Raw genomic sequence first — 13,369 nt, 5'->3', positions numbered from 1 at the left:
GGTTTACCTTGTTTTTGCTGCTCTCGCAGGACTGTAGACTGGCAAAGATCTGGCTTTCAATGGCCTGTACCCATAATTCCCTCTCCTCAAATGTTGACGCCTCAAAGTGCCACATCTGTCCGGTAAGTGACACAATGATGAACTCGAATGACTCCTCTTGCTCTGAAACACACCAAGAAAGAAAGACAGACTTTTGATGAGTAAGCGCAATAGTCAATGTGTGTACACAATGTTAAATGGTTTGCAGAGGTATGCCTAAAGAAATCAACATTAAATCAAGAGATATGTTACGTTACGTTATGTTAAGTTACTCATAACTGCAAATGCAAGTGTCATTTTCCAATTCGGCCTCAGCAAATAGCATTCTCAAATAGCGACCAGGACCATCACAACTTTGCCATCAGTCATGCTCATACTCCAAACTATTATCTTAACACTGGACTTTTACGAGTGAATAAATAAAACAGTAAATAAAAGAATATGAAATAAAATCAAATAAAAATAGATGAGCACAAACTCCCAGGGTCTGAGTGTAAATGTTCCTGTGCATCATCAAGCCCAAGTCGTTTAGGATGTAAATACCACCATTACAAAAGCCCATTCCATTAGCGCTCAGCCTCATTATGGGATGCGGTCTGACCAAGAGATAATGCAGGTTAATCATTCAGGTCACCGCTGTAACCAGCAGCAGCCCTAGAATGGATGCTAAGGGAGGTATTTAGTGTTTGTGTTTCAGAATGGTACACGGAGGAATTCGATGAAGATTAGATTTGGCTTCTGAGTGCCATTAATGTGAACTGAACCATTACTGTATATGCGTGTAGGCCACATGGTGTCAGGACACAGAAGTGCCCAACTGCCACAAGACACACAGTTCAGCGTCAGTACACTGTCAACATACCACGGCATGGTAGGACCAGATCTGTAGGATCTAGGAAACTGTGGATGAATCCAAACATCCAGTTAAGACCAGGGTAGGAATTTCACGGCGGCCACGACGGCCATGGCCGTCGTAGCCCCTTGCGTTGGCCGTTGATGCCCCTTTGAAAATCAGAGGTTTACAGGCCACGGTGGCCTTGGTGCCCCCTTCTTTCAATATTCTGCTTTGCGTCCTACTAATAGCGATTTTTATTTAGCCTGTGGCCTGTCAAAATAATCTTAGCATTCACAGCGCAAATGAATTTAGTCTTTTACGCAGTGGAGAAAGTGACAGCGCAAGAAAGAAAGTGCTTCCAAATTCACCCATTCTTCTCAGTTGAACTAGCGAAGTAGCCTACTCATCATCACACAGACATCACAAATATCACATGAAAGAGCTTTTTCTCAGCTTTTAAACGATGTTAGCCGATAATTGCTGTGTTGAACGGTTCGCAAGAAAAGTAAATAATATAATTCAATTTAATTTAAAGGTTTTGAGTCCATGATCTCCCTACCCATTCATCTCTTATACTTCACGAACCCTTCTTTTAACACATGACAAACCATATATCAGAATAAACAGCAGACCTTACCGAACACAAAGGTGTAAAACAGTCCCTGTACAGTTAGCCGTTCCAGAGTAATCCAGTTTTGAATTTGCAGTACATTTCGACATGCATGGATGTCTCCATTTGGGCTTTAAGTTTTACAATGTGGTTAAATTGTTCCACATGATTTCATAACAGGCCAAATACAAAATAAATGTTACAAATATCGCCTAGATATTGGTAAATCAGAGGACAGCTGACTAAGAGTTTGTGAAAGTAGCCTTAATCACAAAATGCTAAGCATGCATCTAGGCTATTTGAGTTTCTTAAAGCTGAGCTGTGCTTAAATTGTTCAATACATGATTTCATAGCAGGCCACATATAAAATAAATGTTATATATAGCCTAGATATCTGTAATTATTAGATCATCAGATGATTTACAGTTCTATGTAATATGTTATGTTTCATGTTTTTGTAATGTTTCATACAGTGATGCAGGTCTACTGCAGTGAATAGGCTAAATACAACTTTGATCATTTTTATATGCTACTACTGTATAGTTAACTTTGGCCTTGGTGCCCTGACATGTGGCCTTTGTGCCCCCCACCAAATATGCCCAACTGAAGGCCAAGTGGCCTTGCCCCCAGAATGGTGAAATTCCAAGCCTGGTTACGACTGACACAAATAATGAACAAAGTTAGGTTGTAGACTGCTACCATTTCAAAGGCTCCCAGCCCTCACTTTTCCCTCATACTTAATAGCTGCCTTGCAGTAAAACTGATTACTGAGTGCTCATTATGTCATGATGTTTTTTTTTTTTTTTTTTTTTTTTTTTAAATTGACACTTTTTTCTTAAACGACATTACAAACACACACAGGAAAACAAATAAATAGAAACCAAGACCTTTGCAATCTAAGAGGAAAACTCAAAACTAAATCCTCCCACAGCGAGGCCACCCTGGTTTGGCACTGATTGTTGTCCGGCTGTGGACGGCTGACAGATGAGCTGATGTGTACTCAGAGGGGCCTTTGTGGAGCGACACCTCTCCAGGCAGAAAGCAATAATCCAATTAGCTCGACAGCGTCTTCAATTAAGTGATTTACCCATGGATATTGACTGCAGCTCAAGAGATCAATATGGCAAACATGAGTCTGTATTTAAAATCACGTCTGCAGAGAGCTACAGTCCTGAACTGCTACTGTGTTGAGAAACTGGGGATGTCCCTGAGATGGTCCAATAGGATGCGAAGAGGTGTACAGGTCTCTGATGATTATTCGTCTTACAAAATGTCAAGCGCTGAAATTCAAATATTGTGATCGCCCATTTCACATACTGAGACAGAGGAAGGGTAGAAATAATTCACCATCAAATAACATGTACTAAAACTAAAACACAATAAATCAGGGTACTCTGTTCAATAGAAAGAGAACAGCTATTTTAGAAAAACTCTCTGAAACTTATCTATGAATCAATCTAATTGTGATAATTCAGATTCATTTGCGGGCAACCCTAAAGTACAGAATTAAACTCAGAGGAAAAGGCCCTTTGAAATCTCACATTTCCAGCCTGAACTTAATTATCTGCTTTCTCCTCAGAGTCCCATGATTACACAGTTATGAATCTGAACAAAGTAAATTACTTCGTTGGCTGGTCAGACGGCAAATTGGAGTCATTAGAACAGGTAATTTCAAATCACAATTCTTCTGGGGAAAGAAAATTGTGCACCAGAGTAAAGGAATGAGAAGATCTACTAATGGAATACGCCTTCATCCTATGCTGTATAAGCTGTGTTAAAGGAATACGTCTCTAGGGATTACACACCTTACACACACATATGTAACCTGTACAAATAGATCAACTGCACTTCCTTTGTCTACTGTCCATTTCCATTACTGTCAATATAAGAGCGTCAAAATGACATGATTGTTCTACTGCACTGCTGGCTATACTGGCCATGATCAATTCTGGCCAAATAGAAATGGCAATCTACACCATTAGTGTTACTGACTGATGCCAAACACATAACAACTGTAATCTAAAAATACATATAACCGTGGATGCTACACTCTCCAACTCTGCAAGCCTGTGTATGTCTCATACTAATTAATGTCAGGTGAAGTCTGTTTTGTAAGTCAGTCAGTAAGGGGTGTGAGTAGCTGCTGGGGGATATAAAACCCACTCAGCATATGGCATTAGCGCCGGCATTAACCCCATTACCAATGCGCTGACAGTCGGCGCGCAACAAGTCCGGCCGAATTAGCCATAAATGAAGGAGGCCAGGGCAGCAGTTCTGCATGAGGGAATGCAATTTAAATCCAATCTGAGGGCCAAGTGTGGCAAAGAGGGCAAATATGATTTGCTTTAATTAACATGCCACAATAAAATGGAAATTAGGCCGTAATAGCAGCATGTATTTCCAAGCATTGCTTGTCTTTCGTCTACCTTCTATGGTCAACTCTTCTTTGTTGTGTGCCTGTTAGTCTCTCTCTCCCTCCCTCTCTCATCTACCATATATGCCCCATCAAATTGACAGAGTGCTTTTGAAGGCACTACTATTGAACGCCTTTCTACAAACAGCGCGGCTTTAATTGAATGTACGGCGCAGGCCATAGTTTCTGTGCAAACCCAGCGAGCGTAACTCAGGGCCCTGGACACAGCCCTCTTGTTCAGTGAGGATGTGAAGCGCTGTAACAGGGTCCGGTTATCTCCAACAGGTGGCTATCGATTCGGACCTGTGTGAATGGGCAGTGTGAGAGCTCAGATCACAGCGTTCCATCACTTCAGGACTTCCTGAGGGAGGTGGGGGCTATAAAACATTGTACACTTTAGCAGTGATATCAACGTACAGGGATTTTAATTAAGGAGCCCTGTTGGCCTAATGACCCAGCGACAAGAGTTTTAAACATGACTAACTACTGATCAATTTATGTTATTGTGGGTTTCCAATACACAAATGCTTCATGTCATTTACAGGTATGATTCACTATTTCTAAAAACAACCTAACATGTGTGTGTGTGTGAGGCGAAAGAAGAAGGGCGAGAAAGAGAGAGAAAGAGAGAGTGAGAGAAAAGGAGAGAGAGGAAGAGAAAGAGAAAAAAGAACGAGAAAGAGAGAGTGTGTGTGTGTGTGTGTGTGAGTGTGTGAGAGAGAGAGAGAGAGAGAGAGAGAGAGAGCAGAGAGAGAGAGAGAGAGAGAGAGAGAGAGAGAGAGAGCAGAGAGAGAGAGAGAGATATGCTGTTTATTTGAGGAAACCCAGTCATTGGCTGGTGAGCAGGCAGCAGATGCTTTGTGGAGCCGAGCCCCTGGACCAGATTAGCAGTGGCGGAGCGGTTTGGGGCAGTGAACGGTCAGCGCTGAGCGCAGGTGGACTGTCCAGTCACACCACATTTCCCATTCGCTCCCAGAGCTGCACCCAGCAGCTGCACATCCATCACTCCCACACACTCAAACACTGTTGCTGTGTGTGTGTGTGTGTGTGTGTGGGTGTGTGTGTGTGTGTGTGTGTGTGGTGTGGGGGGGGGGGGGGTTATAGGTGACCTGTGTGGAATGTGTGTGTGTGTGGTGTGTGGGCGGGGGGGGGGGGGGGGGGGGGGGGGGGGGGGGGGGTATAGGTGACTGTGAATGTGTGTGTGTGTGTGTGTGTGAGTTTGTTTGTCAGTGAGGGTGTGAGTGTATGTGTATGTTTGGGTGTGGTGTGTGGGGTATGCATGCTGATGGGTACAGACTTCGGGGCCAAGCGTGATTGTTGTTGAGTTGAGTTTCTAGCTGTTTGTGTGGTGGTGTGTGTGTATGTGTGTGTTAGTGTGTGTGTGTGTGTATTGTTGTGAGAGAAGAGTTTTGGTGGGGTAGAGGGCGTGCCCATTGTGGTGAGTATGCCGGGTGGGTAGAGGTGGCGTGGCGTTTGTGTGAATTAACGGGTAGTTGGGGAGGAACAGGCGATGGCGGTTGCCATCTGTAAATGTCACAGGCGGTGCTTGCTCATTTTACACATCATTAAAGCCAATATTCCTAACCTGTATTAGAGCAATCAGGAGCAGGCCATTACCTAGACACAGGCCCCGGGGAACAGCAGCACAACACACTCTCTGTCTCCCTGACACAGCGACAAACACACACATCCACAATCACACACACACACACAAACACACACATAAAAATGATGGCATAGACACTATACATCAGTGTAAAACGAACACCTACACAGACATCCTCTCTCCTACAAATCAGAGCAAAACAAAAGGCATGACAGCAAAATCACCCCAAAACACACAACACTCCCAATATGAGAAATGAACAGCCTTCCCAACACATACATAGATCCACACTTTACAATGAAACACACACACACACACACACACACACACACACACACACACACACACACACACACACACACACACAGTGACCCTTGCACACACAAAATACACCAATTGTCTTTAGCGGCAACACTGCTAACAATGAAAACGACAGCAATTACAAATGCATCTGAGGGTGCCGGTTGTGCTTATAGGCGTGTGCACTGGGCGAACAATAATCTTATTTTTTTCCCCCCTTTTCCAAGGCGCCCATTCTAACCAGGCCCCATTACCAGAGCAGGGGCTCCAGGGAGTGCTTAGCAAAATGAAAGCCAGTCAGAGAATGACAAAACAAAAGTATTGAGATAAACACCCACCATTAGCACAGGCAGTTAAACCTTCATTTTCTACTGGTCGGCTGGACTCTGGGAGAGCAGGGAGGGGAAGGGGGCGCGAGCTGAGGTTAACCCTTTACACGCTGAGGTGGAGGTAGAAGAGGAGGAGCAGAGTTCTGATTTCAAGTTATGCTCGCCTTTTTCTGCTTTGAGTGCAAACTGAGAATGGTACGAGCGGGACAAGCAGATAAAGCCAAATTGCCCTCACTCTACTGTAGAATAAAACTCCTGCTGGCATCCTCTTACCATTCTGAGACTACTTTGTGGCTGCTCATGAGGTCGTCTTATGGGCTTCCTCTTATGATCGCATCTTGTAATCTAGGCTGCTTCATGGCAGAGTTAAGCATATTAAGTCTAGGGGGCAGTAATGACAAATACAAGCAGCACAGCATGTAAAAGCTGGAACAAATGAGGAGAGCTGCGACATGACTATTCTTTTGACGTCCTGCTGAATATTCCCAAGTACAGAGTAAATACAAACTATGTGCACACAAACAAAAATAACAAGAATGAACAATTTCTGATAAACCTATCTAGATGCAGTTATTTAGATTCAGTGCAGTCTATTTGAATGCCTTGCTGACAGGAATGTGCCAGCATTAGGTAGGCTGGCCAAAGTAGACTGTGGCAGCTGGACAACACTGAGCAGGTGAGAGGTCCAGTGTCCACGGGGGCGTTGCCATCTGTGAAACTGCTGTTTGGCTGACCTGCCGCCCTCTCTTGGGTGGACTCATACATTAGCATTCATACAATAGCAGTAGGCCTATACGGTGCCTAACTTTAACTAGCTAAAAAACGGTGAGTGTGCTTCCGCATTTTCATTTTTCTTTCACAGACACAGTCTGAGTAACACTTCTATCTGATTGCAAATTCACACACACATAGCTATTTACACCTTCATGCTTCCATTTCTAAGCCACCGCCGACTTCTACGAACACAGACAGGAAATAACACATGAGTGTCTCTCTCTCTCTCTCTTTCTCTCCCTCCCTCTGTCTGGTTCAGTCTTACTTTCTCACTACCAAACAGATACATTTAGTGACGCTCCCTGACAGACTGCATTAATCAGAGGGGGCTCTCCAGAACAGAACTGTTCATCGGCCATCGATTTTTTCCAGTGGGTTTTTTAACGACGCGGCGCGCACGCACAAAGGAGCCTATCACGGGGCAGCCGCTGAGAAACACATTTTAGGGCCTGTCAGTCGCCGCGCCGCACGCCCTGCATCATTCTTTAAGCACATGAGAAGTTCATTACACGCAGCCAGCAGCTCTGACGGCGGGCGGGCGGTGGCGGCGGGTGTTAGGGAGCGTCTGCCAGGTGCCATGTCACCCAGCGAGAGGAAGGAGGGGGGACAAAGTGAAGACGTATGGCTCACCTTCTGCTATAATGAAGAGGGAGAAGTGAAAGTAGATGACATCTCTGATCTATTCAGTCATTCAAATGTTAAAGGGGCTTAAGAGGTTTAGCTTTTAAACTCAGCACTGTTAGCGGTCACGACTTTCCCATTGACCTTTGCTGGTTGAGCCAGAGCAGTGTACAGGGAGGCAGGACCTCTCTAGATGGTCCCTCGGCATACACAAATAGCTTCCAACTTGGACTTGGAAAGTAAATAAATAAAGGTTCTCACAGAGCAAAAAAAGAGCTACAGTTCAGTTGATTTATGATGCTTCAGAACAACTAAGATTCAATTTCTGCCAGCGTCCGGGAGGTCTGATCGCCCTGTAAATGAGATAAACTGATAGCAATTTATTCAAGAATCCCGCATCTCTCTCTCTCTCTCTCTCTTTCTCTCTCTCTCTCTCTCTTTCTCTCTCTTTCCACCTTCACTTTCCCTGATCCCACCTGGCTGCTGTACTTGAGCGACTCGAATATTTAAGCGATATGTCTGTATTCTGTAGGCGTGTGGCAGAACAGACATGCGCCCACTAATGGAACATTTCAGACGGGGAGGAGGAACGCACAGGAAACGAGATGCCTCCTGATGGCACAAAACTTTTTTTGCCCTCTTTTTTTTCCCTGCTTTTTTCCCCCGAAAGCAAGCTGCTGACAGCCTCCTCTGCAATCAAAGCCTCTCTCGCTTTCTCTCTCTCTCTCTGTCTGTCTTTCTCTCTCTCTCTCTCTCTCTCTCTCTCTCTGTCTGCCTGTCTCTCTCTCTCTCTCTCTCTCTGACTGCAGAAAGGAGCAGGATACCGGGCCGTTGATGAACGTCAATTATTGCACGCTAAATGATCAGAACTAATGTTGGGGTGGGTTGTTTCGCCATCTCTAGTCCCTTCATAGCCTTTTCAATTGATTCCTTGACACTGTGTGGCGATGAGAATCCACTCAGAAGCCGGCCCGTTCGGAGCCCCTAATGCTCACCATCAGTCACTCTCAGGACCCAGAGGACCACCACTCAGATGGTCGCCACCACTGCAAATGCGCGGCCATCATCTTGGTCCATGGTGGAGCCTCAACATGCAACACAATCCCAGCTGTCCACAATCCCCGGAGATCAGAAAAATGTGTGCAGAACTGACCCGTGTCCTGCGTGTGCTGCCTACGGTTCTGTCCGGGAAAGACTACACACTCACTGCACAGAGGGCCCGACTGTGCACCCAGAAGACGTGGGGCTCCCAAGCGTTTCCATGAGGCTCCCACAGAAACATGTTAATCTAGCAGCTAGTGCACAGACTGACTGCACCTCGCATCAAAACACCATTTCCAAGAAAATAAAGAAAAAGAAAAGAAAAGAAAGAAAGTTACACACACATTATGGATAATTACACACTGAGGAGTCTGAGCATCACACCGAACAGCTTTGAGGGACAGAGAGCGAGACAGAGAGGGGGGGGGGGGGGGGGGCAAGAAAGACGCAATGGTGGATCCTCCAGCCAATTAAGAGGGGTTATCACCGTGGAGATGATGAATAGTGTCCTTTAATTGACTGGCAATGTGATAGAAAAACGGACACTCAGGGCATGAGACCTGACTGTCATTGAATGACAACAATCTATCAACATGATGGATAATGAGCATCAGTAAGACTGGCACATGAGCATTGTCTCTTCTAAGGTGCTTCTGCTGATGGTCGTTTTGTCTACTGTGTTATCTTGTGACTTTGTTGACCTATGACTGCCAATAGTACCCGGGGGGTAATCAACAAAGCAAGGACCGTGCCAGAATAAAATGTGGCAGCCCTCCAAAACGGTAGTGTGGACATGTTGTAGAGAGAATGTCTGGGTTATTGTCATAAAGTCATTTTGCTTTGTAGAATATCCCTTAGTATTGTCTGAGTGTTGCTTGGCTAAAGATATTCACATTCCTCCAACAAGAATATTTTTTTTACGATCAAACTATACACACAACCAAAAGATATGAGCAAGCATAGGAATTCAGTGACTATAGTGTGTCTAATTCTGCACTTGCGTTGCAAGTCCTCAGTCTTTCAGGCCTAGCATGCACCTACCCTCAGTCCCTGCGGACATCCCGTCTGGTTTGGTGATGCCAGTGCTCTTTTTCCGCCGATGCTTCTTGCGGTTGGCATGAGGCGAAGGTGGCGGCTCCAGCTTGGGACTGGTGGCACTGCCCATCGCGGGACTGCACGTCAGCGGGTCTGCCATGCCATTGGCTAGGGACAGAGGGAGGGACAGACAGACAGACAGACAAGACATTTAGTTAGGTGAGGAAATTTTATGTGATTTTGTTACGACTGTGGGCACTTTTTAATAACCACACAATACATGAAAGACCACTTCATTTTGACCAGTCATGATCAAACGCTAATTTTTCAATTACTTTCAGCAAATACCTCATTTTGACACCAGCATCAGTGACGAGCTACAGCCTGGTGCAGTGGCCCTGTCTCTAACTGCCAAGCATAAATCCAAACCCTACTTCAGACAGATCGACCCCCTGTCCATCTAACTACCGTTCCTCAATCGCACTCCTGACTGAAGCGATGCTCAAATAAGGGACGGAGGTGAGCCTGCACCTAGCAGAGGAGTGGAGGTGAGATGCGCCGAGGGCACAGACACAGTCAGGGGTGGAAAGGGTGCGCAGGGTGGGTGGGAGTGGAAGGGGTGGGGGGGGTAATAGAAGGCCATTTAGGGTAGCCAGGGCCAGAGCTTTCCATAGGAACACTGCAGAGTGACAGAGGCCATAATGGACGTTTGGTTTCTTGTAATGTGATTTTATAAATGTGACATTAACCTGTTCCCTTTTCTCTGATGTGGGTTGTGTGTGTGTGGTGGGGGGGGGGGGTGTGCACGTGCTGTCAGCTCAGTGAGGATGGGGCATTTTTCTGCCCCCCACCTTTTCCTGACACTTGGACATCACTTTCCTGTCCCCTCCAGACACCATTACCAATACCCCCACCCCCTCCATCTTTGCCCCTAGGCCATATTGCTTCCCTTCTTTTCTCCCACACTCACACACACACACAAACACACACACACACTCACACACACACACAAACACAAACACACACACACTCACACACACACACACACACACACACTCACCCACTCACACTCCTAGCATGTCCATGGGTCCTGGCAGACTCCTCCATTGTCTTGGCATCAAAAGCTCATTGTAATGTGGTAAACTGCATTCATCTCCATGGGCCTGGGGTGCGTGTCTGTGTGTGTGTGCGTGAATAAAGGGGGGGGGGGGGTAGGGTGTGGGGGACGTGGGGGCTCGGGAAACGATGTCTGCCGCACTGCTAGCAAACTCACAAATATTCTAATGGCATCCACGGCCATTAGCCAGTGTACAACATCAGGCCTAATTTGGTCATTACCTTTGGGGAGCGGGAGCGGTCTTTAAGGACTGGGAGATGGGCACAGCGGGAGGCGAGAGGATGCTAAAGTGCCCGGCTCTGCTGCGACGTGACTAGCTCTGGGCGCTAAAGCTTGGTGCGTGGGCTACGCCCAGCCAGTGGGACACACACGCACACACACACACACATACATACACTTCACACATACACACTACACGCTATCTTTTGTCTGTACCCACAAACGCACACACTCAGAGTCCATCTAGGAATACATCTTTGAACACTTGGTGGGGAACATCAAGTGGCAAATTCGTAAGCTATCCTACTATAGATGTATAGCACACAAATGGGATATTTTGAAAAATGAGGCTACAGTGATGAGGCTACTGCATTTGATGGAAGGATAAAATAGCGAGGGAAGGATCAAATTTTAAAAGCCGTTTCTTCAAACGAGGGACGCCAACGACTTATTTTGTTATTGTTATTGTTATCGTATTAAAATGCTGTGATGTCATTAAGGTGACAATAATTGTAGTTTCATTATTTCTTATCATTACACCACCATTACCTGTTTGATCACCATGATTATTATAAAGAATGGTTAATATGGGTCCTCCCACTGCTTCTACCACTAATACAGAGTGCATAATTGAAAATTCCGTGCTCATCATTGAAATTCATGACTCCTAAACGCCGCTAAACGCTTCTGCCGTTTTTTGAGTGGCACGGCGCAGCCCACAGCTGCCACACACATCGTCATGGCGGCGGCAGGAGCGTCTGTTTCAATTTGCTCGCCTCCTCTCCCAACAGCCCCCCCGGGACCAATCATTAGCTGGCGGAGACCAGCTGGGGGCAGAGGGGCTCCTCCTGAGCAGCTTCCACCAACCGCCAACCACCCCCCCCCCCCCCCCCCCCCCCCCCCCCCCCCCCACTCCCCTCCTCCCTCCGTATGGTGAGGCAGGGCCAGGGCCAGGCGGAAACCTGTTCCCTGACAGCAGAGCCATTGTAGGGGGCCTCTGGCAGAGGTTAAAGGGGCCATGCTGCCCCTGCCCCGAAAACGCCCGCGGAGCCCCAAGCTCATAAAGCATCCTAATGGCCCCGCTGCTCAGATTAGCGTCGAGTTGGAGGAGAGGACAAGCTAACCGTCGCCACTTCCTCTCGCCACCCACACTTCGCATCAAGAAAGACCGTCTGCTCAGCCATAGGTGGACTTGGTAAGTGAGGTGGACCTAAAAACAAGAGTAACTAGTAACGAAAGTCAAGTATATTAAAGTAAGCTGAACTAAGAAGATAAGGAAAAATATGTAACATAAACCTCTGCTAGTTTGGTAGACCAGTGAATACTATCCTACATACACACTATAGGATATTAGGCTACAGAAGGTGAGGTGTGAAGTACAATTTTTGTTGAAAAATAAGTAATAGTGAATATTAACCCAAATGTACATATATCAATCTAACTTTCAATCTGTTTGCACTTCAGACAACAGACCATACTCCAGTCTGGTGAGCCTGTCGCAAGTGTGGAGTGGCTACTCAGCCCTGACCTCGTCTTGCGGGTGGCAGGGCTGCAACCATCTCCTTGTCCCTTAACACGAGACTAGTAATCTCTCATTCAGCCACTTCTCAAAAGGCCTTAATTACCTGTCCTAGTGTGTCCACAGTGTGGAGAAAGCGGTGGTGGGCAGTGGGCCCAGCCTGGGCTGAAGGGCCTGTCGCTGCGTCACCATCAGCGGGCTGTTACGAGATTAGCGACACTAGAAGAGCGAGGGGCGTGATAAGCACATGCACAGGAGCAGAGTCGCGGCTCTACAGCGCAGCAGGCGCAAAAAAAAATGCTATCCAGCTAACCTGTGATTACCTCACATTATAACCTCCACGAAAGCAGACACTTTAAAACCTGCTTCATGATGAAGACCGAGGAGAGAGAGAGAGAGAGAGAGAGAGAGAGAGAAAGAGAGAGAGAGAGAGATGTGGTGGTGAGAATGGGGGAGCATGAGCGAAAGTCAACTCATTTCTGGTTCGCTTCACTTTTTCATCGCCACAAAGGTCAGAGTAAGAGAAAGAGGAAGAGGCAGGGGGGTGGCTGAAATGGGAGAAAGAAAGAGAGAGGGAGGGAGAGAGAGAGAGAGAGAGAGAGAGAGAGAGAGAGAGAGAGAGAGAGAGAGGGAGAGGGAGAGAAAGAGATCCATTTCATTTCAGTGTAATTCAAGAGGCAGCGGGTGCAGCGATCAGTGATTCTGACGGAGCCCCCTTGACACAGCGAGCCGGGCCCCGATCCTTAATCAAAGGCAACGGCTGCAATTAATGGCGAGAGGGGAGAAAAAAAGAGCCCTGAAACAATCACCACCTCCTCCTTATTATCTCCAATTAGAGTGCACTAATCAAGGCCAGGAGCGCACGCGGCTGCTCTCTCCAAACCAAATGTCAAACTTCATTACGGCCAAGC

The 13,369-nt window shown here is 46.5% G+C and overlaps 1 protein-coding gene across 1 annotated transcript in view; it reads right to left on the bottom strand.

The window, feature by feature from the left end:
• Nucleotides 1-13,369, bottom strand: part of agap3 (ArfGAP with GTPase domain, ankyrin repeat and PH domain 3) — a 130,237-nt gene that overhangs the window by 17,934 nt on the left and 98,934 nt on the right. Inside the window, 2 exon segments of the mRNA XM_042076974.1 lie at nucleotides 8-162; nucleotides 9,610-9,771. Coding sequence (XP_041932908.1) covers nucleotides 8-162; nucleotides 9,610-9,771 — 317 coding nt within the window.

This window comes from Alosa sapidissima, chromosome 1, assembly GCF_018492685.1.
Source record: "Alosa sapidissima isolate fAloSap1 chromosome 1, fAloSap1.pri, whole genome shotgun sequence".
In the NCBI taxonomy this organism is placed as follows: domain Eukaryota; kingdom Metazoa; phylum Chordata; class Actinopteri; order Clupeiformes; family Clupeidae; genus Alosa; species Alosa sapidissima.
The sequence above is the reverse complement of the archived record's forward strand: the minus strand, read 5'-3'. Positions and strand labels throughout refer to the sequence as shown.